We start from the raw sequence: 24,783 nt of genomic DNA on the forward strand, positions 1-24,783 counted from the left end.
TGATAGCAAATTTATTCAGATTCTATTGTGTTTTAATAAATGTAAAATTGTCATTTTTGTGAGACGTTTTCATTGCTACCATTTTGAGGAATGTACGACTTTTTGATCACTTTTTATTACATTTTTTATCTGATGTAAAATTGCATAAAAGTGGTGTTATTTTCAGTTGTGAATAATCGTTTTTATATTTTGATAGATCAGGCATTTTGGGACATGGTGATACATGTTTGTGATATTTACTGTTTATTTTTATATCAGTTCTAGGGAAAAAGGGGAGATTTTTTTTTAAGTTTTTTTTTATTTTTTTTACTAATTTCTAGACCCTCTGGGGTACTTTGACCCTAGACAATTTGTTCATTTTTACCATGCATTTTCACACATGATTTATGTCAATGTGACACTGGCACATTGCACCAAATATGCACAAAATGAACAGTCATGGAAACCATTTGTCGCTCTCCGATGACTTCAAGTGGTGCAATGATCAGAAAAAAGAAATGTGGCTCCTGCGTGATAGATGCTTCACTCTCCCATCTTGGAGAAGGAGGTGACGTCACAAAGGGGGCATGCATAATTAGCAGCCCAGAGCGCCGAACATCTTTTCCCCGCACTAAGCTTAGAGAAGAACACCTCCAGGATCAAGATGAAGAGGAGCACAGGTAAGTATGTGTAGGTGTTTTTTCGTTTTTATAATGGTAGATTTACTTTGTAGTTGAATTTGTACGCAAGTCGGAACAGGTATATTTTATGACTTATTCCAGACTAATTTCTGTCTTCCTGACAGTTGAAGTTTTGAAAATTTTGGTCTGTCATAGGAACACTGATTATCAATTATCAATAAAGCTTCATTACAGACACCTTACAGCTGATCATTGCAGGTTGGGGCTACAGTAAAGCATCTAGAGAGCTTCAATAGAGGTCATAGTAGGCAGAGAGGTCTGTCTGTATCTAGAGGTCATCTGTAAGTCAGGAGTCCTTAAGTAGAAGACCGCCTGAATACCGCTTATAAACATTGTCAGCTATATATGGTGAATATTCTATTTCAAGTATAAGGTATAAGCAATCTGACCATTTTCAACACGCACACATGCATATTGTATATAAATATATGTATTATATATATATATAATTAATATATCTATGTCTTCTCTGTCTCCTACCTGTTCTGAACCAGCCATCTGGAGTAAAAGCCTCTTTTGTCTCCTGTGGCTTGTTCCAGTATTCCCTGAATACAGCTGGACCTCGTACCTGCAGTTCTCCTTCTCTGTCCTCAAAACCTGGGTAGACCTTTAAAAGCAACAGATAAAATTAACCAATGACAGGTAAGACAGATACGGCCCCACCTTACTATTAAAAAAAATCCACAAGTGCAGCTGGTGTTGACCTTGCATGATTTCTACAGTTTTGGTAACGCTCCCACATCTTTAGGAAAACATCTGCTGCGCACGGCATCTGCCAGTTGGGAGTCTTGGCACAGGCTGGTGCCAGTTGGCAGAAATAGAAGGGTGAGGGTGGAAGGAGGGGGTTTCAAGAGAAAAGGCGAGAAAACAATAACAAAAACTTGCATCCTGTATGTCTGCTTGCGTGTTGTTGGCGTGATAAACCTATTCCTCCTGTTTGTTTTTAATGTATAGATCCAAGGATCATTTGCAAAATGACTGTGCATAATTTTTAATACATATTTGTATTAACACTACATTTCTGCAAAGAGTTATTCTAGAATTGATTTTGATCTCATAATATATTACAGTAGGAAGGGGAAAAAAATCTACAAGTTGTGATGGTGTCATTTCATTTAAAGCCATCTGTTGTAAGAATAAATAAAATCATGAAGCAATATCATTCCCTGCTGATTTTTACTCGCCTTACAATGTTACAGGAAATGTGAAATGAAAGAAAAAAAAGAAAATGACTGAACCTTCATCTCCCCTGAGAAACTGTTTGGTATTACCCTCAGCTTCCTAATCTGTTATTCCATACAAAGATTCCCAGAAAGTGATCAGGTGATTACAGGGGAGATGTGGAATAAACCACAGATTATAAACTGAAATAATCACTGGGGCTGCCCAGATTGTGCCATTACCTCTGTGCCAGCAGCATTTCCTTCAGCAAGGATAGTATAGGAGCTTCCATCTTTCTGAGGCATCTCAGTAGCTATCCGGACGTCTACTCCTGGTAGTGGGTTACCCACTGACCCTGCCAAAAACAAATAGCAGCCATTAATAAATACCATATAGATGAGGGACCTATAGGTAAAATTTTAGTAGAGGCAAATATAATGAACCTTGAGAGAGGGGCAGGAATACAGGTCCTTTGTGTCTAGAGAAATTTAGGGGTCACTTGAGCATCACAATGTGGGATCAGCATTTCAAACAAATATTACTATTTTACTGTTATTTGGTAATACTATTCAAACCTGTATTGATCACATGGGGGATTGTCTTAGTGGCTGATAATCTACTAAAGGCCACTAAATGGGTGGTTGCCAAGATACCGTACATTGTTCAGAGCAAAGAAGCTCAATGCTAATGTCATCATTTTTTTCACCATGTGTCACAAACGGGCAGGTGGATACAAATCTGATGCCCAATGATGCAAATTGGCTGTGAAAAACCAATGATGTCAACATCCTACAATGTAGAATATAAAAGGATCCGGTCTATGTCCACACCAACTAGTGCATGATCAAATAGATTTTTGATGTAGATGTCCCTCATTGTTCAATATAATTGATCTTTAAAAAGTTAAGGGTGTGCTTTACACCAACACAAATGCAATAAATACAAATAAAAACTTAATAAGTATTCAAATGTTTATACCCACATACCCTCCAACCATCTCGAATCCAGTGTGGCAGGAGGTCCGCCCTAGCTTTTAACTCTATCAGACTCCATGAGAGACATGGGGCACAATGACACAAAGGACTCAACAAAAAATAGGGTATTATTAATGGGAGCTAAAGAAAGGGGTTTTATAATGGGACCTAAAATTAAAAAGGTGCATTATACGTGCGTGTTCAACAGGAGTGTGGCAGTATAAGATGGTGGTCCAAGAATTATTTTATATGTGGTCAAAAAGGGGGAATAATACAGTTGGAGGATTATACAGGATTGGGTGTCTGAGGAGGTCCCAATATGAATCAGGGGCCACAATATGCAGAATGATGGAACCACAATATGAGGGGGTAAATGAGGGGGCACTATATATGGAGAAAACAAGGAGGGGCTGGAGAAGAACAATGTGAAGGGATGCTGGTGGGGTACAATGTGGTAGTGAGGGGTACACAAAGGGAGGGCAGTTTAAATGGGTGGAGGAGTAATACATAAAAGGGAGCATTATGTGTGAGGGGCCAACTGAAAAAGGATGTTATAATGTGCACTAAAATTAAGCACTTAAATTAAGCAGGTAGGGGGAACTTTATAATGGTGGGCCACATTAAGAATTAGATAAGGGGGCCATATATAGTTGGGTAAATGTACAGGATGGGGTCTCAGAATGGAAAGATGATACTATGTGGGTGCCACTATGGGGGCATTATTCTGTGTGGGAATACAAGGAGGTGGAGTAAGGGCCTGGGCAAAAGGTATGGCTCTCTTCTTCCACAGAAAATAAACTGAATAGGAATATAAGAACATTTTTGTGATACATATGGACTTTACACACAGCACTGCAAAACTCATATCTGGGGTATACTTTTTAGTAAAACACAGTAGCCGTGCGCCCTTGATGTACATGTCCCCCACCCTCTTATATAGAGATGGTTTTTAAGAACAGAGCTGTGTAATTGAGGATGCTGCATGTGCTAGGCTCAGGGGGGTCCACATGCTGCTGTGTACGGAGGGGCCCTGGGAGGATTGAGACAGGACGGTGATAAGACACACTGCTATCCGCCTGTCACAATGCGGCAGGTCCCCGCTGGAGCAGCCATTAGCCAACTGTGATCTAAACCTCCAATTAAAGCGCTGATTAGACCCGGCGAGGCGTGAGCTCCCCATGAATAATTCATAGCTCTGTGCGTGAAGAAAGAGAGAGAGAGAAGAGAAACTCGGGTAATGCAGCAGAATTAACCCTTTCTGCAGCTTATGTGAAAACATGCAGCAACTGATACTTTGATAACAATAGCTCTAAAAAAAGAGGTCAAAATGATGACCTTTTCCCAACTATCTTGTACATTAGATCCTTCTTGGTGGGCTTGCATCTATAAGAACCTGCCACCCAAGGGCCTCACCCAATGGGAAACAGGAATCCCTGCATCTGTGACAAATCAGTAATGTACTTTAAAGGGGTTCTCAGTTCTGTATGATCTCTACTTGGGCAATTCCCAAAGTGTCCTTCTAGCAACCAAACATTTACTCTGGGCAAAATCTGGCAGCAAATACTTAATTCTCCCGTAGCGCAACCACAAAAACAAAAAAGCATTGCACTGTGTCCGATGTGGTATTTGTGGAATACAAAAACAATAGGGGTCCTTCTTCTATGCAAGAGACCCTCTCCTCAAGTGCCACGGGACATTAGTGAGGATACATTAAACAAATAAAAACTGCCCATGCCTTTAAGAGACAGGCTAGTGCAATGATACAGTAAAAATGTGTGATTAAAATATTGAATAATGTAGATCCAAAAAGTATGTTATCTCTGATGCAGAAATGCACTTCATGATAGCTAAAATTCTACTTTTGTCCTCCTCCTGTTATATACAGTCATAGCCAAAAGTTTTGAGAATGACACAAATATTATATTTTCACATGATCTGTTGCCCTCTGGTTTTTATGTGTGTTTGTCAGATGTTTTTAACACATACAGAGATAGATGTGCAATCATATTATGAGTAACAAAAGCTTTTATTGACAGTTAGAATGAGTTACTGCAGCAAGTCAATATTTGCAGTGTTGACCCTTCTTCAGGACCTCTGCAATTCTCTCTGGCTGCTCTCAATCAACTTCTGGACCAAATCCTGACTGATAGCAGTCCATTCTTGCACAATCAATGCTTGCATTTTGTCACAATTTGTTGGTTTTTGTTTGATTGACCACAAGTTCTCAATGGGATTAAGATCTGGGGAGTTTCCAGGCCATGGACCCAAAATCTCTATGTTTTGTTCCCTGAGCAATTTAGTTACCACCTTTGCTTTATGGCAAGGTGCTCCATCATACTGGAAAAGGTTATGTTGATCACGAAACTCCTCTTGGACGGTTGGGAGAAGTTGCTCTTGGAGGACATTCTGGTACCATTCTTTATTCATGGATGTGTTTTTAGGCAAGACTGTGAGAGAACCGATTCCCTTGGCTGAGAAGCAACCCCACGCATGAATGGTTGCAGGTTGCTTTACAGTTGGCACGGGACAAGACTGGTGGTATCGCTCACCTTGTCTTCTCCAAACAAGCGGTTTTCCAGATGTTCCAAACAATCGGAAAGGGGATTCATCAGAGAAAATGACTTTACCCCAGTCCTCAGCAATCCACTCCCTGTACCTTTTGCAGAATATCAGTCTGTCCCTGATGTTTTTTCTGGAGAGAAGTGGCTTCTTTGCTGCCCTCCTTGACACCACGCCTTGCTCCAAGAGTCTCTGCCTCACAGTGCGTGCAGATGCACTCACACCTGCCTGCTGCCATTCCTGAGCAAGCTCTGCACTGCTGGTAGCCCGATCACGAAGCTGAAACACTTTAGCGACTGTTCCTTCTTGGGCGCCCTGGAGCCTTTTTGGCAACGATGGAACCTCTCTCCTTGAATTCCTTGATGATGTAATAGATTATTGACTGAGGTGCAAACTCTTCCCCGTTAGGCCAATTTTGTGCAGTGCAATGATGACTGCACACGTTTCTTTAGAGATAACCATGGTTAACAGAAGAGAAACAATGATGCCAAGCACCAGCCTCCTTTTAAAGTTTCCAGTGGTGCGATTCATACTTAATCATGATTTAATCATGATTGATCTCCAGCCCTGTCCTCATCAACACCCACACCTGTGTTAATAGAGCAATCACTGAAACAATGTTAGCTGCTCCTTTTAAGGCAGGCCTGTAATGTAGTTGAAATGTGTTTTGGGGGAAAAAGTTCATTCTCTAGGCAAATACTGACTTTGCAATAAATTGCTGTTAAGATGATCACTCTTTATAACATTCTGGAGTACCATATTTTTCAGATGATAAGGAGCACCAGACTATAAGGCGCATTATGAATAAAGGCCAGCTACGGCATCTAGGTGCATATATAAGGCGCACCGGATTATAAGGCGAAGGTTCCTGGTGGCTGCTTGGGTTAGAAGGGGGTCCGGGGGCGTGGTTTGGATGCCGTGCGGAGAGAGGTCGCAACCAGCTCTGGTAAAGCGACTCTCCACAGCAGTGACCCGGCAACTGTCAGCACCCCGAGTGCATACCTACATGAGCAACACCCCGAATAGCCGTGAACCGTATTCGGCACCATAGTCCCCGAGCAGCAGCAAGGACACAGGGAGCAGAGGTGAGCGGTCACACAGGGAGATGACACCGGGTTAGAAGGGGGTCCGTGCACGTGGCAGATGAAGAAGTTGTTTCGCTCTGTGGCACCTGTTGTGGTCTGCAGTTCCCGCTGGAGATTTGCTGTGAAGGGAACCGTCTGCGGTAGCGGGGACCTATGTAAGTAGGGTCCGCTGCCCTCCTCCGCCTTGCCTCTTCCAGTCACTGACGAGTCCCCCTCTGGTACTGCTGGCCATGCAGGGTCGCAGCTGCGGCTCTGCTCTCTTCCTACTACTGCCCTGCTCCGATGCACGGAGTTGCACGATCTTGTTATCGCGGTGCCAGAGCACCGATGTGGGGTATTGTGCCCGTCTACAGTGTGTGCAGAGTGTATGAGGAATTGATACAGAAAGTATATTGGAAAATTGCATAACTCTCCATAATACAAACAATAACATTGATTTGCTGAAATGGGAACACCCCTTTAATGTTGCAAGATTTAGAATTGCAGTCCAGACCCTGTCATTTCTATGCTAGACAATGATGAGATCCAAATGGCAAAACTCCACGGATTTTTGTTTGACACCTGCTCTGTAATGTAATCTAGAGCTGATCTTAAAGGAAACCTACCACGTGAAGTGGCAGGTTTCAGATGGAAATACCGGGCACCAGCTCAGGGTGAGCTGGTGCCGGAGCTTATTTTTGTTAGTGTTTTAAACCGCTGTATCGCGGTTTAAAACAGTTTTGAAACTTTATAGCCGGCGCAGGGAGGTACGCGCTCGGCGCTTACCATGCGCGCGGCTACATAGGAAGTGAAGGAGAGCCGTGCGCATGGTAAGCGCCGAGCGCGTACCTCACTGCGCCACCTATAAAGTTTAAAAAGTGTTTTAAAACACTAACAAAAATAAGCTCCGGCACCAGCTCACCCTGACCTGGTGCTCGGTATTTCCATCTGAAACCTGCCACTTCAAGTGGTAAGTTTCCTTTAACACATATTCCCTTCTAAATGAAATAGTGCAAAGTTTTGTTTTAGAAATAAAGTCATATATCTATATCTTGAACCACAATGCCTTTCATGTGTTAGTAGGGAGAAATGTTCCCCCTATTCACATTGATACGGGGGGAATTTGGCCAAAAACCTTTTGCATGCCAAAGATAAGGAAGAAAGGGCAGAATTTGTTCTCCGAGTGTGCCCTCTCTAGTTTATTTAGCCAAAGTTACATAAACCTGGCTACAAAGGCAGAAGCCTTGGTAGCCACTATAGTATATTACTTTATTCAGAAACAGTTTATTATTATAGTGTATCAAATAATAATGATGCAAAATGATAATTTGGTGGTGAACAGCATACAACATTACTAAATCACGGTGGTGGTCCTTTATATAATAGTTTGTACAGATGAAGGAGGCAGCTACAGGTTTCTGAAAATTGCACTCAAGGATGAACCAGACTTGTGCAAGTTCACAATTCTCTTCTTGATATCTTAACTGATTTCTTTAGACTTTCCTGTGATGTTACTCAAAGAAGCAGTGTGTACCTTAAAATACATCCACAGGTGTGTCTCTAATTAAATCAGGTGATATTCTGGCATTTGTCAAATATAAATAATTTTGGTAAACCTACCGTATATACTCTAGTATAAGCCGAGGCACAAATTTTACCACCCAAAACTGGAAAAACCTATGCACTCAAGTATAAGCCTAGGGAAATGCATTGGTCACAGCCTCCCCCAATATATGCCCAACCAGCCCCCAAGTAGTATATAGCCAGCCAGCCACCTGTGGTATATAGCCAGCCAGCCACCAGTGGTATATAGTCAGCCAGCCACCAGTGGTATATAGTCAGCCAGCCACCAGTGGTATATAGTCAGCCAGCCACCAGTGGTATATAGTCAGCCAGCCACCAGTGGTATATAGCCAGCCAGCCACCAGTGGTATATAGCCAGCCACCAGTGGTATATAGCCAGCCACCAGTGGTATATAGCCAGCCAGCCACCAGTGGTATATAGCCAGCCACCAGTGGTATATAACCAGCCAGCCACCAGTGGTATATAGCCAGCCACCAGTGGTATATAACCAGCCAGCCACCAGTGGTATATAGCCAGCCAGCCACCAGTGGTATAGAGCCAACCAGCCCCCAGTGGTATAGAGCCAACCAGCCCCAGTGGTATATAGCCAGCCAGCCCCCAGTGGTATATAGCCAGCCAGCCCCCAGTGGTATATAGCCAGCCAGTCCCCAGTGGTATATAGCCAGCCAGCCCCCAGTGGTATATAGCCAGCCAGCCCCCAGTGGTATATAGCCAGCCAGGCCCCAGTGGTATATAGCCAGCCAGCCCCCAGTGGTATATAGCCAGCCAGCCCCCAGTGGTATATAGCCAGCCCGCCCCCAGCGGTATATAGCCAGCCAGCCCGCCCCCAGCGGTATATAGCCAGCCAGCCCGCCCCCAGCGGTATATAGCCAGCCAGCCCGCCCCCAGCGGTATATAGCCAGCCAGCCCGCCCCCAGCGGTATATAGCCAGCCAGCCCGCCCCCAGCGGTATATAGCCAGCCAGCCCGCCCCCAGCGGTATATAGCCAGCCAGCCCGCCCCCAGCGGTATATAGCCAGCCAGCCCGCCCCCAGTGGTATATAGCCAGCCAGCCCGCCCCCAGCGGTATATAGCCAGCCAGCCCGCCCCCAGCGGTATATAGCCAGCCAGCCCGCCCCCAGCGGTATATAGCCAGCCAGCCCGCCCCCAGCGGTATATAGCCAGCCAGCCCGCCCCCAATGGTATATAGCCAGCCAGCCCGCCCCCAGTGGTATATAGCCAGCCAGCCCGCCCCCAGTGGTATATAGCCAGCCAGCCCGCCCCCAGTGGTATATAGCCAGCCAGCCCGCCCCCAGTGGTATATAGCCAGCCCGCCCTCAGTGGTATATAGCCAGCCAGCCCCTAGTGGTATATAGCCAGCCAGCCCCTAGTGGTATATAGCCAGCCAGCCAGCCCCCAGTGGTATATAGCCAGCCAGCCCCCAGTGGTATATAGCCAGCCAGCCCCCAGTGGTATATAGCCAGCCAGCCCCCAGTGGTATATAGCCAGACCCCAGTGGTATAAAGCCAGACCCCAGTGGTATAAAGCCAGACCCCAGTGGTATAAAGCCAGCCAGCCCCCAGTAGTGTATAGCCAGCCAGCCCCCAGTAGTATATAGCCAACCAGCCCACCCCCAGTGGTATATAACCAGCCATCCCCCAGTAGTTTATAGCCAGCCTGCCCCACTGTAGTATATTATAGGCAGCCAGGCCACCCCCAGTGGTATTTAGCCCGCCCACCCCCAGTACTTTATAGCCAGCCTGCCTCCACTGTAGTATATAGCCAGCCTGTCCCCACTGTAGCATATAGCCAGCCAGCCCCCAGTAGTATATAGGTAGCCCCTGCAGTGCATAGCCAGCAGTGGCTGACATCATAGTTTGTACACACATGAGAATAAATGTAAAAACAAAATGTAAAAGCACCAAGAAAGTCGCGCAAACACTTAATAAATACATGTGCCAGCTCCAAAGACACTTTCATCAGTGTAAACTTAGACAAAACTGTCACAGACACGCTAGTTACCTGGTACACGCGGTCCATTGAGTGGGTTTGTTAGTGCCATGCCGATCTCTGTCATACCATATCTTTCTAGAAGAGTGTGACCAGTAATTTCCCTCCAGCGCTCCAGAATTGGCACAGGCAGAGCTGATGACCCAGACACCATTAACCTGTAACATCCAATTACAGAAACAATTTCATGACCAATTGTAGTATTAAAAAATAAAGAGTAAAGAGTAGACATCAAGTGAGTTTTCTTAACTAAACGATAGGTCTTCTTTATGAGATTGGTGGCGGTGTGACGCCCACCATCCCCCCTATCAGCTGCTTGCTGCCTTCTTCTGGCTCCGCATTGGCATTAAATGTTTCATACTGACCCACCGAATAAAACAAAATGTAAATGATGTTGCAGCTCACGCCCTTTAAAATAATAAGACTAAGCTGCAAAACCAAGCATACGTGGGCCCTATATGAAGATCTGTTAGTCTTAACAGTCTTAAAAAAAAAATAAATCTATACTCACCTTCCGGCTTCTTCTCCCTATTCCCATGGCTCCATCTTCGCCTCTTCCTGCCCGCACACATCATGACGTGGCGGTGGGATGACCCTGCTGGTGGACATTGCTGTTTTGGGACGACCCTGCTGGTGGACATTGCTGTTTTGGGACGACCCTGCTGGTGGACATTGCTGTTTTGGGACGACCCTGCTGGTGGACATTGCTGTTTTGGGACGACCCTGCTGGTGGACATTGCTGTTTTGGGACGACCCTGCTGGTGGACATTGCTGTTTTGGGACGACCCTGCTGGTGGACATTGCTGTTTTGGGACGACCCTGCTGGTGGACATTGCTGTTTTGGGACGACCCTGCTGGAGGACATTGCTGTTTTGGGACGACCCTGCTGGAGGACATTGCTGTATAGGCATGACCCTGCTGGAGGACATTGCTGTATAGGCATGACCCTGCTGGTGGACATTGCTGTATAGGCATGACCCTGCTGGTGGACATTGCTGTATAGGCATGACCCTGCTGGTGGACATTGCTGTATAGGCATGACCCTGCTGGTGGACATTGCTGTATAGACATGACCCTGCTGGTGGACATTTCTGTATAGGCATGACCTTGCTGGTGGACATTTCTGTATAGGCATGACCCTGCTGGTGGACATTTCTGTATAGGGATGACCCTGCTGGTGGACATTTCTGTATAGGGATGACCCTGCTGGTGGACATTTCTGTATAGGGATGACCCTGCTGGTGGACATTTCTGTAATGGGGGACTCTGCTGGTGGACATTTCTGTAATGGGGGATTCTGTTGGTGGACATTTCTGTAATGGGAGACTCTGCGGGTGGACGTTTTATTAGAATAGCGACTGCATATCCTACCTCTAGGACTTATACTCCAGTCAATAACTTTTCCCGGTGTTTTTTTTTTGTGGTAAAATTAGGAGCCTTGGCTTACACGTGAGTATTATACAGTATGAGGGGGAGTTCAGCTGCAGAGCGCTGGGGCAGCATCCACATCCCCTACACTGTCTGGGGGATCTCGTCTGGACGTAGTCGGGTGGATGGTTTCATGCAGTTAGGGATGGTGATTGGCTTTCCTACATAGATAGGTTATATGAGCACGATTGAAGTTCATCATTATATTACTTTTATGAACAGTACAAGATTAAGCATATAGAGGATATAGAGTAGTACTTAAGTCCTAACATCCGTCACATGTTGTTTTGGATGCTGCGGGGCCCTAGTCATGTCACATGGGACACTTAATCCACCAGTGGTTCAACTCTTTCATTGAAAACATGACTCCTATTCATTGAACCCTGAGAGGTATTTTTAATTAAACCGAAACCTTAAACCACAAACTTTTATAGTGTATTCACAATATAATAAAGAAACCATGCTCTCCTTTTCTCAACATCATCTTTTGGTTCTTAGACACTTAAATCTGATTTGACACAGTGGGAATCATTACATCTATACCTGAACTTCTGTTGACATACTGCCTTTATAAAGTCCTTAACGCCAGTCTTTGCTAAATGGCTGTCATAGTACTCAATCAGTTTACTGTAAATGGTGGGTACGGCCATGAAGACATTGATAGAGCGTAAGTCTGTGTTCAGAAAGTGCTCCCATACCTACAGAAAAGATGACAACATGTTAATTGTGCGATGAAAAAAGGTCTATTATTTCCCTTGTATATTTATATGATTAAAGAAAATCTACCATCAAAAACAAGCATGATAAACCAGGGACAATTACTCATAGAACCAGACACTGACCGAGGCACCCTGTAAAACCTCTCATATTTGTAATCGATGTCCTCTTTTTTTAAAATCAACAACCTGTGAATCAACATATCCAAGTAATTAAAGTTTAACTTTTATTCGTTTATTTCATATAAAATTGAAAATAGGTCTGAGTGAAGTAGAAAGTTTATTAAAAAATACAGAATTGCTGGTCTTAGTGTGTATAGGTATAGGTATTCCCAGGTATACCAAAAACGAGAGGCACCCTCTCTCATATAATGCATATGCTCAGTGGTATCAGCTGTGTTGTCCACGAGTATTACACAGTTTGTTCTATGTTTATGTTGTACACAGTAGATTTCTATTGGTCATATGTATGTCTCAGTAGAACTTTATTGGATGATGTTAGCTTTGTACACTTTAGGGATCAGTAAGTATAACGTTAAAAAACCTTTGACATCTTGTTAGATTTGAGATGGAGTGTTGTAGTGACAGTAGGGTGTTAATTTAACACACAGGGTGTCTATTGATTGTGGATGCCCACATATTTCCACACAGAAAAAGTGGTCTCTTTGTGGAAAGTTGTGTATATCTACACTCTCAAACAAGTGGCCAAAAACCCTTTCTAAATGCGGCACAACATGGAAATCGTTGGGTATTCCGACGATAGTGCGGACCCTTAGTAAATGAGCCCCATTGTGTACTGGAGGAACAGTGTGCAGAATTCACTTATTTACTGATTTTGTAATGAAGGCCCGTTCATAAATTTATTAGAGAATATTGCAACAGTGTCACAGAATACATTTTGACTGTACCCCCTGAAAAAATTACTGTACCCCCTGAAAAAATTATTTGAGCCCCCTGAGAGAAAAGTAAGGGGTATATCAATAGCATATAATATTCTTAATTTACGGGGGATAACAGACAAGCTGAGCTACATGAAAAAATGGGAGTCGGACTTGAATGCAGAATGGGACGAGGAGCAGTGGGCAAAAACATTTAGATGGACAGCTCAGTGTTCGCCATGCATAAACCACTTAGAACAAATAAAAAAGATGCATATGAGATGGTATCTCACACCAGACAGACTATCCAAAGGAGGTACGTCTTCTCCTCTCTGCTGGCGGGGATGCCGTATTAAAGGAGACCAAGTTCATATGTGGTGGTCATGCCCTAAATTAACCTCATTTTGGTCACAAATAGGGGACCTGATTAACACTGTCACACAAGCACAGAATGATATTCCCCCTCAGTTAGCCCTTTTACATTTAGGGACTGATAAATTCCCAATGTCCCAGAGATGGATTATTACGTATATCCTGATTGCAGCAAGGCTATGTATAGCTGCAAACTGGAAGACGGCACAAAAATTAAAGCTAACAGAAGTTTGCAACAGAGTAAACATGTATAGGCATTATGAAATTATGATGGCCTCAAATTACACGCATGTTTGCAGAACGAAAGAAAAATGGGATATATGGGAGAAGTCCCCTTTTTCAGTAAAATGAGTCTGGCTCTCGAAAGATACCCTAAAGTGTTCAGCCCACAATATTTAACAAATGGTCACGTTTATCTCGAATGGAAAATTGAAATCTAAAATTCTTGTCACCTCTAAAACTTGAGAGTAAAACGCTGCCCCTCCCAGGATGCAGCCGCAAAAAGATTTAAAAAGAGTTTTTGTATATGTCTGTCTGTACTGTCTATACCTGTTTATATATTTGTATTTTTGTATAATAATAAAAAAAAAAAAAAAAAAAAAATACATTTTGTGAATTTTGTGCAATAGAATAAATTCTCTAACAAAATGCATTTTGTAAATCTTGTATCACAAAATTAATTCTGTATGACAAAATAATAGTAGGTGACACAAAATCGTAATAACAATTTGTAGTCAAACAATTATATTTTGTGAGACAAAATACATTCTGTCCACACATAAAAGACTGCATAACAAAATTTTCATTTGTGCATTCTGTAAAAGTTAATTGATTTTGTGTAGACAAAAATTCATTTTTGTAATGACAAAAGGCAATTTGGGTTGACAAATATTACTTCAGTGAACATAAAACATATTTTGTGATTACAACTTTCAATTCTGTGTCCATAGTATGAATTCTGTGATCACTAAATTTATTTTGAGCCACTGAACGCATTTTGTTGCACAAAATACATTGTGAACAAACGGCACCCCATAGTAGCAAGCCATTGCCTAATAAATTACTGAACGCTAGAGAGAATACTGATCAAGCAGTGAGGATGGGGGGAGGCAATCTTCTCATACCTTCTTCTCATCTCAATTGTTTAAGAAGCGTACACCTGCTCTATGAACAGGGCCAGGCCCAGGCCCAGGTTTTAGTAGGCCCCTGGGCAACAGAGCTTTAGTGGGTATCCCCTCCAGTAGCCACACTGTCACCGCCCTACATAGCCACACGGCCGCCCTCCCAGTGGAGCCACACGGCCCCCCTCCCAGTGGAGCCACACGGCCCCCCTCCCAGTGGAGCCACACGGCCCCCCTCCCAGTGGAGCCACACGGCCCCCCTCCCAGTGGAGCCACACGGCCCCCCTCCCAGTGGAGCCACACGGCCCCCCTCCCAGTGGAGCCACACGGCCCCCCTCCCAGTGGAGCCACACGGCCCCCCTCCCAGTGGAGCCACACGGCCCCCCTCCCAGTGGAGCCACACGGCCCCCCTCCCAGTGGAGCCACACGGCCCCCCTCCCAGTGGAGCCACACGGCCCCCCTCCCAGTGTAGCCACACGGCCCCCCTCCCAGTGTAGCCACACGGCCCCCCTCCCAGTGTAGCCACACGGCCCCCCTCCCAGTGTAGCCACACGGCCCCCCTCCCAGTGTAGCCACACGGCCCCCCTCCCAGTGTAGCCACACGGCCCCCCTCCCAGTGTAGCCACACTGCCCCCTCCCAGTGTAGCCACACTGCCCCCCTCCCAGTGTAGCCACACTGCCCCCCTCCCAATGTAGCCACACTGCCCCCCTCCCAATGTAGCCACACTGCCCCCCTCCCAATGTAGCCACACTGCCCCCCCTCCCAATGTAGCCACACTGCCCCCCTCCCAATGTAGCCACACTGCCCCCTCCCAATGTAGCCACACTGCCCCCCTGCCCCGTAGCCACACTGCCCCCCTGCCCCGTAGCCATACTGCCCCTTTCCCCCTGTAGCCACACTGCCCCTTTCCCCCTGTAGCCACACTGCCCCTTTCCCCCTGTAGCCACACTGGCCCCCTCCCCCTGACCAAAAAAACTCACATTTCCTTGTTCCCCCGAAGTAGCAGAGGAACAGCTGATTTCTTTCTTCGGATGTGCCCGCTGTATGCGCCGACTCTGAAGCTGGCACACGTGATCCAATGACACCATCATGTGCGCCAGCTTCAGAGCCATCGGATACAGTGTGGAGCACCGCTTCGGGGGAACGAGGTAAGGTGAATTTTGGATTCTGCCAGACAAGCCGGATGGTGATCATTTATACCAGTGTCTTAAAGCGACACTGGTACAATTGATCCGGGGGCCCGGCACTTGCCTCCAGCACCCTTGGGCCCTGGCACTTGCCCAGGTTAGCCGGCTGCAGGCGCCAGGTCTGTCTAAGAACACACCGAATGTTAGCAAATCTGGCAGTTTTACAGTAGGAAAGTCCTGTGGGGAAGACACATGGCATAACTAAAGCACAGAAGTTTTAGTAACTGTACTGCCAATGCGAGCAAGAACAAACCATCCACCATGAGTGAAAATATTATTTAAGTGGAAGTGAATATACCTGTAGCCATGTCACAATGGGTTTACCTATAGGGTATAAGGATACTGTATGTATATAAGCTGACTAAATATATTTTGTACATGCATAAACTCCTCATTACTTCTCTACCGCTATCCTATGAGACTGCTAACAGAGGCTGACAGATCGACCCGGTGCTGCCCTGTGCCATGAGCAGAAGTCTGCACTGGACTGATTAAAGGTGAATCTCTGCCGCCTCAGCTCACAGATGCCCTCAGAGTACTTGTATAAAACTCTAGGCTTTATATTTCCCAGAGCTCTTAATAGTCTCGGCTCCCCTCCTCCGTGTTCTTCACACCGCTGCTCCTCAACAATTCTCCCTGAAACACTGCAAGTATTAACATGCTTTACTGCGGCCGAGAGAGACATCAAAACCACCCAGCTACCTCTTAATTCAACGCAGCTGGATGAGAAGACAAATGCTGTAAAATGTACACCGAGTGTTTACGCCACACATAATGGTCATCCCACAGATCAAGGCCAGACAAGCTTTTAATTGGCAAAGCAAGGCAAATGAGGCCAAGATTACAAGGAATAATGAATATTTTAAGAGGAAGTATACTGTAAGACCCCTTGCACATGAATGTACAGTGGGTACTGAAAATATTCAGACCCCTTAAAATTTTTCACTCTTTGTTTCATTACAGTCAATTGGTAAGATCAAAAAAAAGGAATTAGTCCTCACCGGTAATTCGGTTTCCATAAGTCCACCATGACAGCCCCACTGGAGGTTGCTTCCCCTTCCTCTGTAGGGACAGGAAATTGAGAGCATTAAATAGCCCCTGCCTCAACCTCCCACCAGTGTTTTTCCTGTCCCTACAGCGATAAGGTTGAGAGTAAAAACCTCTCTCTCCTCCGGGGGGGGGGGGGGGAAGAGGTGGAATCTCGTACCTCTCATGGGTGCTTGTTTTCCTGCGGCTTCCCTCGTCCGGCCTCCTCGTGAGTCCTACTTGGGGTCTCCAGGTCCCGGATTGCCATTTTTGTCTCCTGTGGACGAGCAGAAGGCAGCAGGCAGTGCCGGCAGAGCTGGAAGTGACGTCAGAGACCTCAGCGTCTCTGCCTAGGAGACAGGCCGTTAAAGCTGACGTCAGACGCCGGAGGGCAAGTGAGGAGAAGTCCCCACCGAGTCTGCAAGTCTGCTGAGGTCTATGTGGAACAGTGAATATCCCAGCATGGAAAAGGCTGAATTCTGTTCCTTAACCCTGGGCTCTGTAAGTAGGACATTAGCTGAACGCCAATAGGTTTTGGCACTATATGCTTCTTGGAGTCGGCTTCTAATAAGCAATACTCCTTTTCTTTTTCTAACAACAAGAGAAGGATATTCCTGATAATTCGGTTTCCATAAGTCTACCAGGACAGCCCCACTGGAGGTTGCTTCCCCTTCCTCTGTAGGGACAGGAAATTGAGAGCATTAAATAGCCCCTGCCTCAACCTCCCACCAGTGTTTATCAGATAACTACACCAGTATAGGTTTCAACACAATTTTATTTAGTATGTGAAATTTCACATACATAGGTAAAGATCCAAAAAAAAGAAAACACTTTTATACACATGGGAGGGAAATATCAGGGCCGTCATGGTGGACTTATGGAAACCGAATTACCGGTGAGGACTAATTCCTTTTTTCCATATGGTCCCCATGACGGCCCCACTGGAGACATACCAAATTTATGCCCAGTTAGGGAGGGACTACAGCCTGAAGCACTTTTCGTCCGAATGCCAGATCTCTGGAAGCCAAGACATTTAGCCTATAGTGCTTTGCAAATGTGACATTTGTACTCCATGTAGCGGCTTTGCAGATTTCCTCCTCTCGCAGCCCAAGATGTAGACATGGCCCTAGTGGAATGGGCTTTAACTGAGAGTGGTAGTGGAACACCTTTAATTCTATAGCATTCTTTGATGGTATCCGTAATCCAACGTCCAATAGTGGCTTTTGAAGCTTTCTTGCCTTTATTCCTTCCTGCAAATTGAATTAATAAATTTAAATCTTTTCTCCAAGAATTGGATGCTTCGAGATACTTAAGAACAGCACGTCTTACATCCAGTAGATGCCACTTTTCTTCAACAGGATTTTTTGGATGATGGCAAAACGTGGGTAAGACTATTTCCTGGTTCCTATGGAAATTAGAGACAATTTTTGGTAAAAAATTTCTGTCAAGTCTAAGCGTGATCCTATCTTCTGATACAGATAAATAGGGTTCACAAATAGACAAGGCCTGTAACTCGCCCAGTCTTCTAGCTGATGTAATGGCGATTAAAAAGGTGGTTTTTAGTGTCATAAAACGCATATTACTGGGGTAGATTGGCTCAAAGGGCCCCATAGTTAAAGTGTCCAGGACTAGAGATAGATCCCACTGAGGGGAAGACACTTTAACAGTAGGACGTAAGCGTGAACAGGCTTGAAAGAACCTCTTTACCCACCTGTGTTCTGCTAGCGCTGTATCGAAGTAGGCGCTCAGGGCCGAAACCTGGACTTTCAAGGTGCTAGGTCGTAGTCCCTTCTCAAACCCCTCCTGCAGAAAATCAAGAATCTGACAGATGTTTGGGGAATCCTGGTTAGGCATATCTTTTGACCAGGAACAAAACTTTTTCCATATTTTAAAATATATAGCATGGGTTACTGGTTTTCTACTATCCCTTAAGGTTCTTGTTACCTTATATGATAAGCCTTTTGATCTTAAGAAGGTGCTTTCAGGATCCAGGCTGCTAGGTTAAGAAACCCTGGGTTCTGATGCAGGACTGGTCCCTGATGTAGAAGGTCCGGCCTCCTGGGCAGGATAAAAAGAAAGTCTATCGCCAATTTCTGTTGAATTGGGAACCAATTTCTCTTTGGCCAAAAAGGTGTTACTAAGATGAGCTTGGTTGGACTGACTAGCAGCTTTTGCAACAAACACTTTATTTATCAATGGAATCGGAGGAAAAGCATACACTAGGTCTTGGTTCCAGGTCTGTGAAAATGCATCTAGTCCCCAGGGAACTTCCCTTGGGTTCAAGGAGAAGAACTTTTTCACTTTGGAATTTTTCCCCGAGGCAAACAGGTCGATGTCCGGCAGTCCCCATCTTAAAACGATTTCTTGGAAGACTTCCTCGTTCAGGCTCCATTCGTGGGGAAGGATTTGAGACCGGCTGAGGTAATCTGCTACTATATTCTCTGAGCCCCTCAGATGGATGGCCGAAATCGACTGGATATTTTCCTCTGCCCACAAAAATATTTGATGTGATATTTTCAGTAGTCTTTTTGACCTGGTACCTCCCCGTCTTCTTAGATAGGCGACCGTGGTGGTGTTGTCCGACATAACTTTCACATGGTGACCTTTCAGCTCGTTGGCACAGGATTTTAGAGTGTTCAGGACCGCTCTTAGTTCTCTTTCGTTTGAAGAGGTCTGTGCTACTTCCCAGGTCCAGTAACCCTGAACATATTTGCCTGGAAGGAGAGCCCCCCATCCGGAGCTGCTGGCGTCTGTTTGAATCTGAGTTAACGGCCATTGGACCCAATTTACGCCTTTTTGCAGATTCCTGAGATTCCTCCACCAACTTAGTGATTTCTTCACTTTTGAGGGGATTATCAATGGCCAATGTAGATGATGATGGTTGCTGTCCCATTTTGCAAGAATCCATGACTGCAATGTTCTTGAGTGATTTTGGCACCAGGCCACACTCTGGATGCATGACGTCATGGTCCCCAGCAGACTCATAGCTGTCCTTACTGACACAGACTTCCTCTTCTCGAATTTCTTGATTTTCCCAAGAAGATGTTCCATCTTTTCTTGTGGAAGATAAGAGGTCTGTGTTAGAGAATTTAAAGATACTCCTAAAAATTCTTTTATGTGACTCGGAATTAAATCTGATTTTTCTAAATTTATGATCCATTCCAAGGATTGTAAAACTTCTACTGTTGTATCCTTTTGGATTTCTAGATGACTTATTGAATCTCCTATTAGTAGGAAGTCGTCTAAGTATGGAACCACGCAGATTTCTTCCGTTCGGAGATATTTTACTGCCTCCGCCATGACCTTGGTAAAGACCCGGGGGGCTGAGGAGAGACCAAAAGGCAATGCAGTAAACTGAAAATGAAATTCTTCCCCAGAGGAAGATAATACAGCAAATCTTAAGTATTTTGTGTGGATAGGCACGTGATAATAGACATCCTTGAGATCCAAGGTACATAAAAAAGCTTTGTAAGGTATCAAAGGCGTAGTAGATTTTATTGATTCCATTTTGAATTTGACATAGGTTACCCACTTGTTTAAATATTTCAAATTTGTGATCAATCTGAAAGCTCCATTTGGCTTTTTTATTAAAAACAAAAGGTGAGTAATGACCCGTACCTCTTTCTTCTGGATGGACTGGACAGATGACGTTCAACTTTAACAGGTCGGATACCTCCTTCCAAAGGTGGCATGTTAGTCTGTTCGATGGTTGCCTGGATAGGATAAATCGATGAGGAGGTGGTGACACAAACTATATAAAATAGCCATCTTCGATTATAGAGAGTACCCACCTGTTTGATGTTATATTTTTCCAATGCGGGAGAGAATTTTTCAATCTTCCCCCCCACTCTGGCGTCATTGTTCTTTCTCTTGTTTACTTTAGGCACCGAAAAGAAAGGACTTATTCTTCCTTCCTTTAGCTGTATTCCAGTACGCGTGTTTCCAGGTCTGCTTGTTCCCGAATCTTGGCTGTTCTTTAGTGGGACGAAAGTTCCGAAAAAACTGCTTCTTGGGTTGTTGTTTGGCCTCCGGGAATTCTTTCTTTTTATCCGCTGATTTAGCTAGGATTTCATCCAACTCTGGCCCAAACAAAAAAATCACCCGAAAAAGGCAGGTTACATAGTTTGGCTTTAGAACGTACGTCTCCAGACCATTACCTCAACCAAAGGGCTCTTCTAGTTGCATTAGATAGTGCAGCTTCTCTTGCTGAAAACCGAATGGTTTCGGCTGAGGCATCTGCCAGAAAAGCCGCTGCTGATCTTAATAACGGAATAGAGTCTAGAATTTCTTCTCTAGACGTGCCTTCTCTAACGTGATCCTCCAGCTGACCTAGCCAAAAGAACAGAGTACGGGATACAGAGGTAGTAGTAATATTAGTTTTTAGAATTGCCATAGAAGTTTCCCAAGCTTTCTTGAGCAAACAATCTGAATTACGGTCCATGGCATCTTTTAGCTGGGTGGAATCTTCAAATGGTAAAGCGGTTTTCTTGACCACCTTAGCTATAGGGATGTCAACCTTAGGCACACTATCCCAGATTTTTGTTTCTTCTGGATCAAATAGCAGACGGTTTTTAAACTCCTTAGGAATTGTTATACGCTTCTCCGGTTCCTTCCATTCATCCTGGATAAGATCCTTCAAGCTTTCAATAACAGGAAAAATCTCTTTCTCCTTAATCCACCAAACAATTCATCTACTACAGACCTCTCCTCTATGGTGTCTTCAATATTCAAGGTGTCCCTTAACGCTTTGATCAGCCCATCCAAATCCTCATTAGGAAACAAATATTTGGGGTCATTTGGTATCGATTGCTGCGTCACCATATCCTGTTCTTCCATGTCTAACTCATAAGAACAAGAGGGCTGCTCGTCATCTGAATCCAGACATACAGGGTTCTGTCTGACTGTTTTATGCGGTGGGCTTCTTGATGCCCTAATCTCTTCACGCATAACAACACGCAATTCATCCATAAACGATGACTTTTCCTCTTTTAACACTTTGTCCAAACAATCTTTACATAAACTTTTCTTATACGCAATATCCAATTTTGTGTTACAAATGTGGCAACGTTTGGATGGTGACTTCTTAGGTTTTTCTTTATCAAAAACTTTTGATTTTTCGTTTACAGGAATATCCTTCTCTTGTTGTTAGAAAAAGAAAAGGAGTATTGCTTATTAGAAGCCGACTCCAAGAAGCATATAGTGCCAAAACCTATTGGCGTTCAGCTAATGTCCTACTTACAGAGCCCAGGGTTAAGGAACAGAATTCAGCCTTTTCCATGCTGGGATATTCACTGTTCCACATAGACCTCAGCAGACTTGCAGACTCGGTGGGGACTTCTCCTCACTTGCCCTCCGGCGTCTGACGTAATCTTTAACGGCCTGTCTCCTAGGCAGAGACGCTGAGGTCTCTGACGTCACTTCCAGCTCTGCCGGCACTGCCTGCTGCCTTCTGCTCGTCCACAGGAGACAAAAATGGCAATCCGGGACCTGGAGACCCCAAGTAGGACTCACGAGGAGGCCGGACGAGGGAAGCCGCAGGAAAACAAGCACCCATGAGAGGTACGAGATTCCACCTCTTCCCCCCCCCCCCCCCCCCCCGGAGGAGAGAGAGGTTTTTACTCTCAACCTTATCGCTGTAGGGACAGGAAAAACACTGGTGGGAGGTTGAGGGAGGGGCTATTTAATGCTCTCAATTTCCTGTCCCTACAGAGGAAGGGGAAGCAACCTCCAGTGGGGCCGTCATGGGGACGATATGAAAAAGTTGTTTTTTTTGCACATTAATGTACACTCTGCACCACATCTTGACAAAAAAAAACAGAAATGTAGATATTTAATAGGGTTTTCTCACGGACAAAAGTTAAGCCCTATCGTAGTGTGTGGTCACCGCACCGTGACGGGGTGCCATAGACATGTATGGGGGCTGTGATGCAGCCGTAGCAGACGCCATACTTTGTGTGAAAGGGGCCTAAGGGTGGGGTTACACATATCAATTTGACTCCATTTAGTTACACCCCCCGATCGCATATGTGTTTCTATGAACCAGCACCCAGTGACTTCTGGTTGAGGGCTTATTTTTTGAGAAAAGAGTTGTTCTTTTCAGTCGTATTATATTAGGGTGCATATCTTTTTTTAATCAATTTTTAGAACATTTTCATTGAAGGTATTTGATGAAAAATTGTAAATTACGGGGCGTATTTTGTGTTTTTTTAACGTCGTTCACCGAGCGGGTTCAATATTAATTTCGATTTATTGTACAGATTAATAGGGACACAGTGATACCAAATATGCCTGCTTTTTTGTGTTTTAAATTGTATACGTAACTGGGGTGCTTAGGGGACTTTTATTCTATTTAATTATTATTAAATAAAGCGGCATGTCAGAAGACGTACCCTTAATGGCTAGATATTGTAGTCAATAAGGGGTTAAAGTGTTATTTTTTTTCTACTAAATAGGCATCTGTATATTACCAGCAGATTTCTAAATATCTTATGCATTTCAGGTGCACCCGGACCCATAGTCATAGATATGATTCTGATTAAGAGTCTGGGTGGACCTGAAGATCTTTGAACAGCTATTTTCTATCCCACTGATGGCTATTTGCGATATACTGATGCCCAATTGTTATGTCAATGTATAAGCCTACATAACAAACGATAAGAAGAAGATAAGTGTTCTCTGCATGTTGACAACATTCTCTCCGAGTCTGAAATGCTAGATTACAGGGAGCGTGGCACATAAAGGCAACACATCTAATTGGCCCAGAACAGGCGCACTGCACACATACAGGAATTTCAAACAGTCTCGCAGTGACATGGAGATTAAAGTAGAGCATAGAGGTGGGTTTAGGGATCACTTTTGTCGGACTTTGCAGCTTTTTCGGGGCTTACAGGGCTTGCACAGGTATTTAAAATGTTTGGGTGCTGGGACTGTGGTGTACGCAACCCTTTATGTGTCGCAGCTGCGCTGGCTTCCATGTGACACAATTTAGGGGGCGTGCCGTTGGACTGTCCGACTGATTTGGCCTGAGCACGTATTGTCTCACAAGCCCTAGCCCTAAGATGCACCACAAAAAAGATGGTGAACTCTGTCAGACCTGAGCGGGGAAACGACACATTCATGATTTCAGGCACACAATATTAGTGAATTGCCGCACAGTGCATTATAGTTGGACAATGCACTTTCAGTGAACTCCAGTGACCGGGTATGTAAATGTGCCCCATTGTGGTTGTGAAAAGGCAGGGGAGCTTGAATAAATCCATAAGCTATCCTGCCCCCTTGACTGAATACATAAAAGAAATCACAAGGAATAAAATATGCAACGTAGAACCCCCCCCTCCCCCCATAACCACACTAGGAACATTGAGACACCAGTACTAAATTATCTTATCTAGAAGGTACTTTTTGTAGCCAAGGATGAGATGAAAGGATCCCTTTAAGTTTACAGTTTCTTTAAATGCAGTCAATATTTAGTACACTTTAAGTAGCGCTTCTCAGATTCTTACCTTTTTTGGAGAGAATTCAGGGAGCATGACACAAGTAGCTCCTACCCAAAGGGGACAAACCAGCTTATTGACCACTCCATGAACATGATGGAGCGGCAGAACATGCAAAATGCAGTCAGATTTAGTCCACGACCATTCATCAACCAGAGCAGTTACCTGTATAGAAGTGAAGAGGCTTAGGATGGAAAAGAGGAAAAAGTCATTCTAGGGCTAAAATTAAATGAAAGCTCTTTGGTATAAAATTAAATAATGGTACCCATTTCCACCTTAAAATACACCAGTGGCGCACAACCCACCGTCCGCATGTGGCCTGCAAAGACTCAGGTTGTGGCCCCCCACCCTGCTGCCTGCAGCACCCAGTGCAGAAGCAGGGTCCCAAATTCATTGCATTTTTGCTGTGATTCACGGGCAAAATGAAATAAAATGTGTGCAGTAAGCACACAGTATTGTGCTTCAGGACCACTACGCGAGTTGCTAGCAGCAGTATTTCTAATCACAAATACAGCTGTAATGGCCGTCCAGCCAAAGTACCTGTCATGAT

General features: G+C 44.6%; 1 protein-coding gene across 4 annotated transcripts in view; it reads right to left on the minus strand.

Moving 5' to 3' along the window:
- ACSF3 (acyl-CoA synthetase family member 3) overlaps positions 1–24,783 on the minus strand; it is a 111,812-nt gene that overhangs the window by 15,341 nt on the left and 71,688 nt on the right. For 3 of the 4 annotated variants that reach the window (XM_072117452.1, XM_072117450.1, XM_072117451.1), the window contains exons 3-7: positions 24,243–24,398; positions 11,983–12,137; positions 10,024–10,169; positions 2,084–2,196; positions 1,161–1,287 (exon numbers count right to left, since the gene is read on the minus strand). In XM_072117452.1, the coding sequence (XP_071973553.1) occupies positions 1,161–1,287; positions 2,084–2,196; positions 10,024–10,169; positions 11,983–12,137; positions 24,243–24,398 (697 nt within the window). The remainder of the gene's footprint in view (positions 1–1,160; positions 1,288–2,083; positions 2,197–10,023; positions 10,170–11,982; positions 12,138–24,242; positions 24,399–24,783) is intronic. The other variant, XM_072117453.1, reaches the window with a different exon arrangement.

Source organism: Engystomops pustulosus, chromosome 7, assembly GCF_040894005.1.
Source record: "Engystomops pustulosus chromosome 7, aEngPut4.maternal, whole genome shotgun sequence".
Classification (NCBI taxonomy): Eukaryota; Metazoa; Chordata; class Amphibia; order Anura; family Leptodactylidae; genus Engystomops; species Engystomops pustulosus.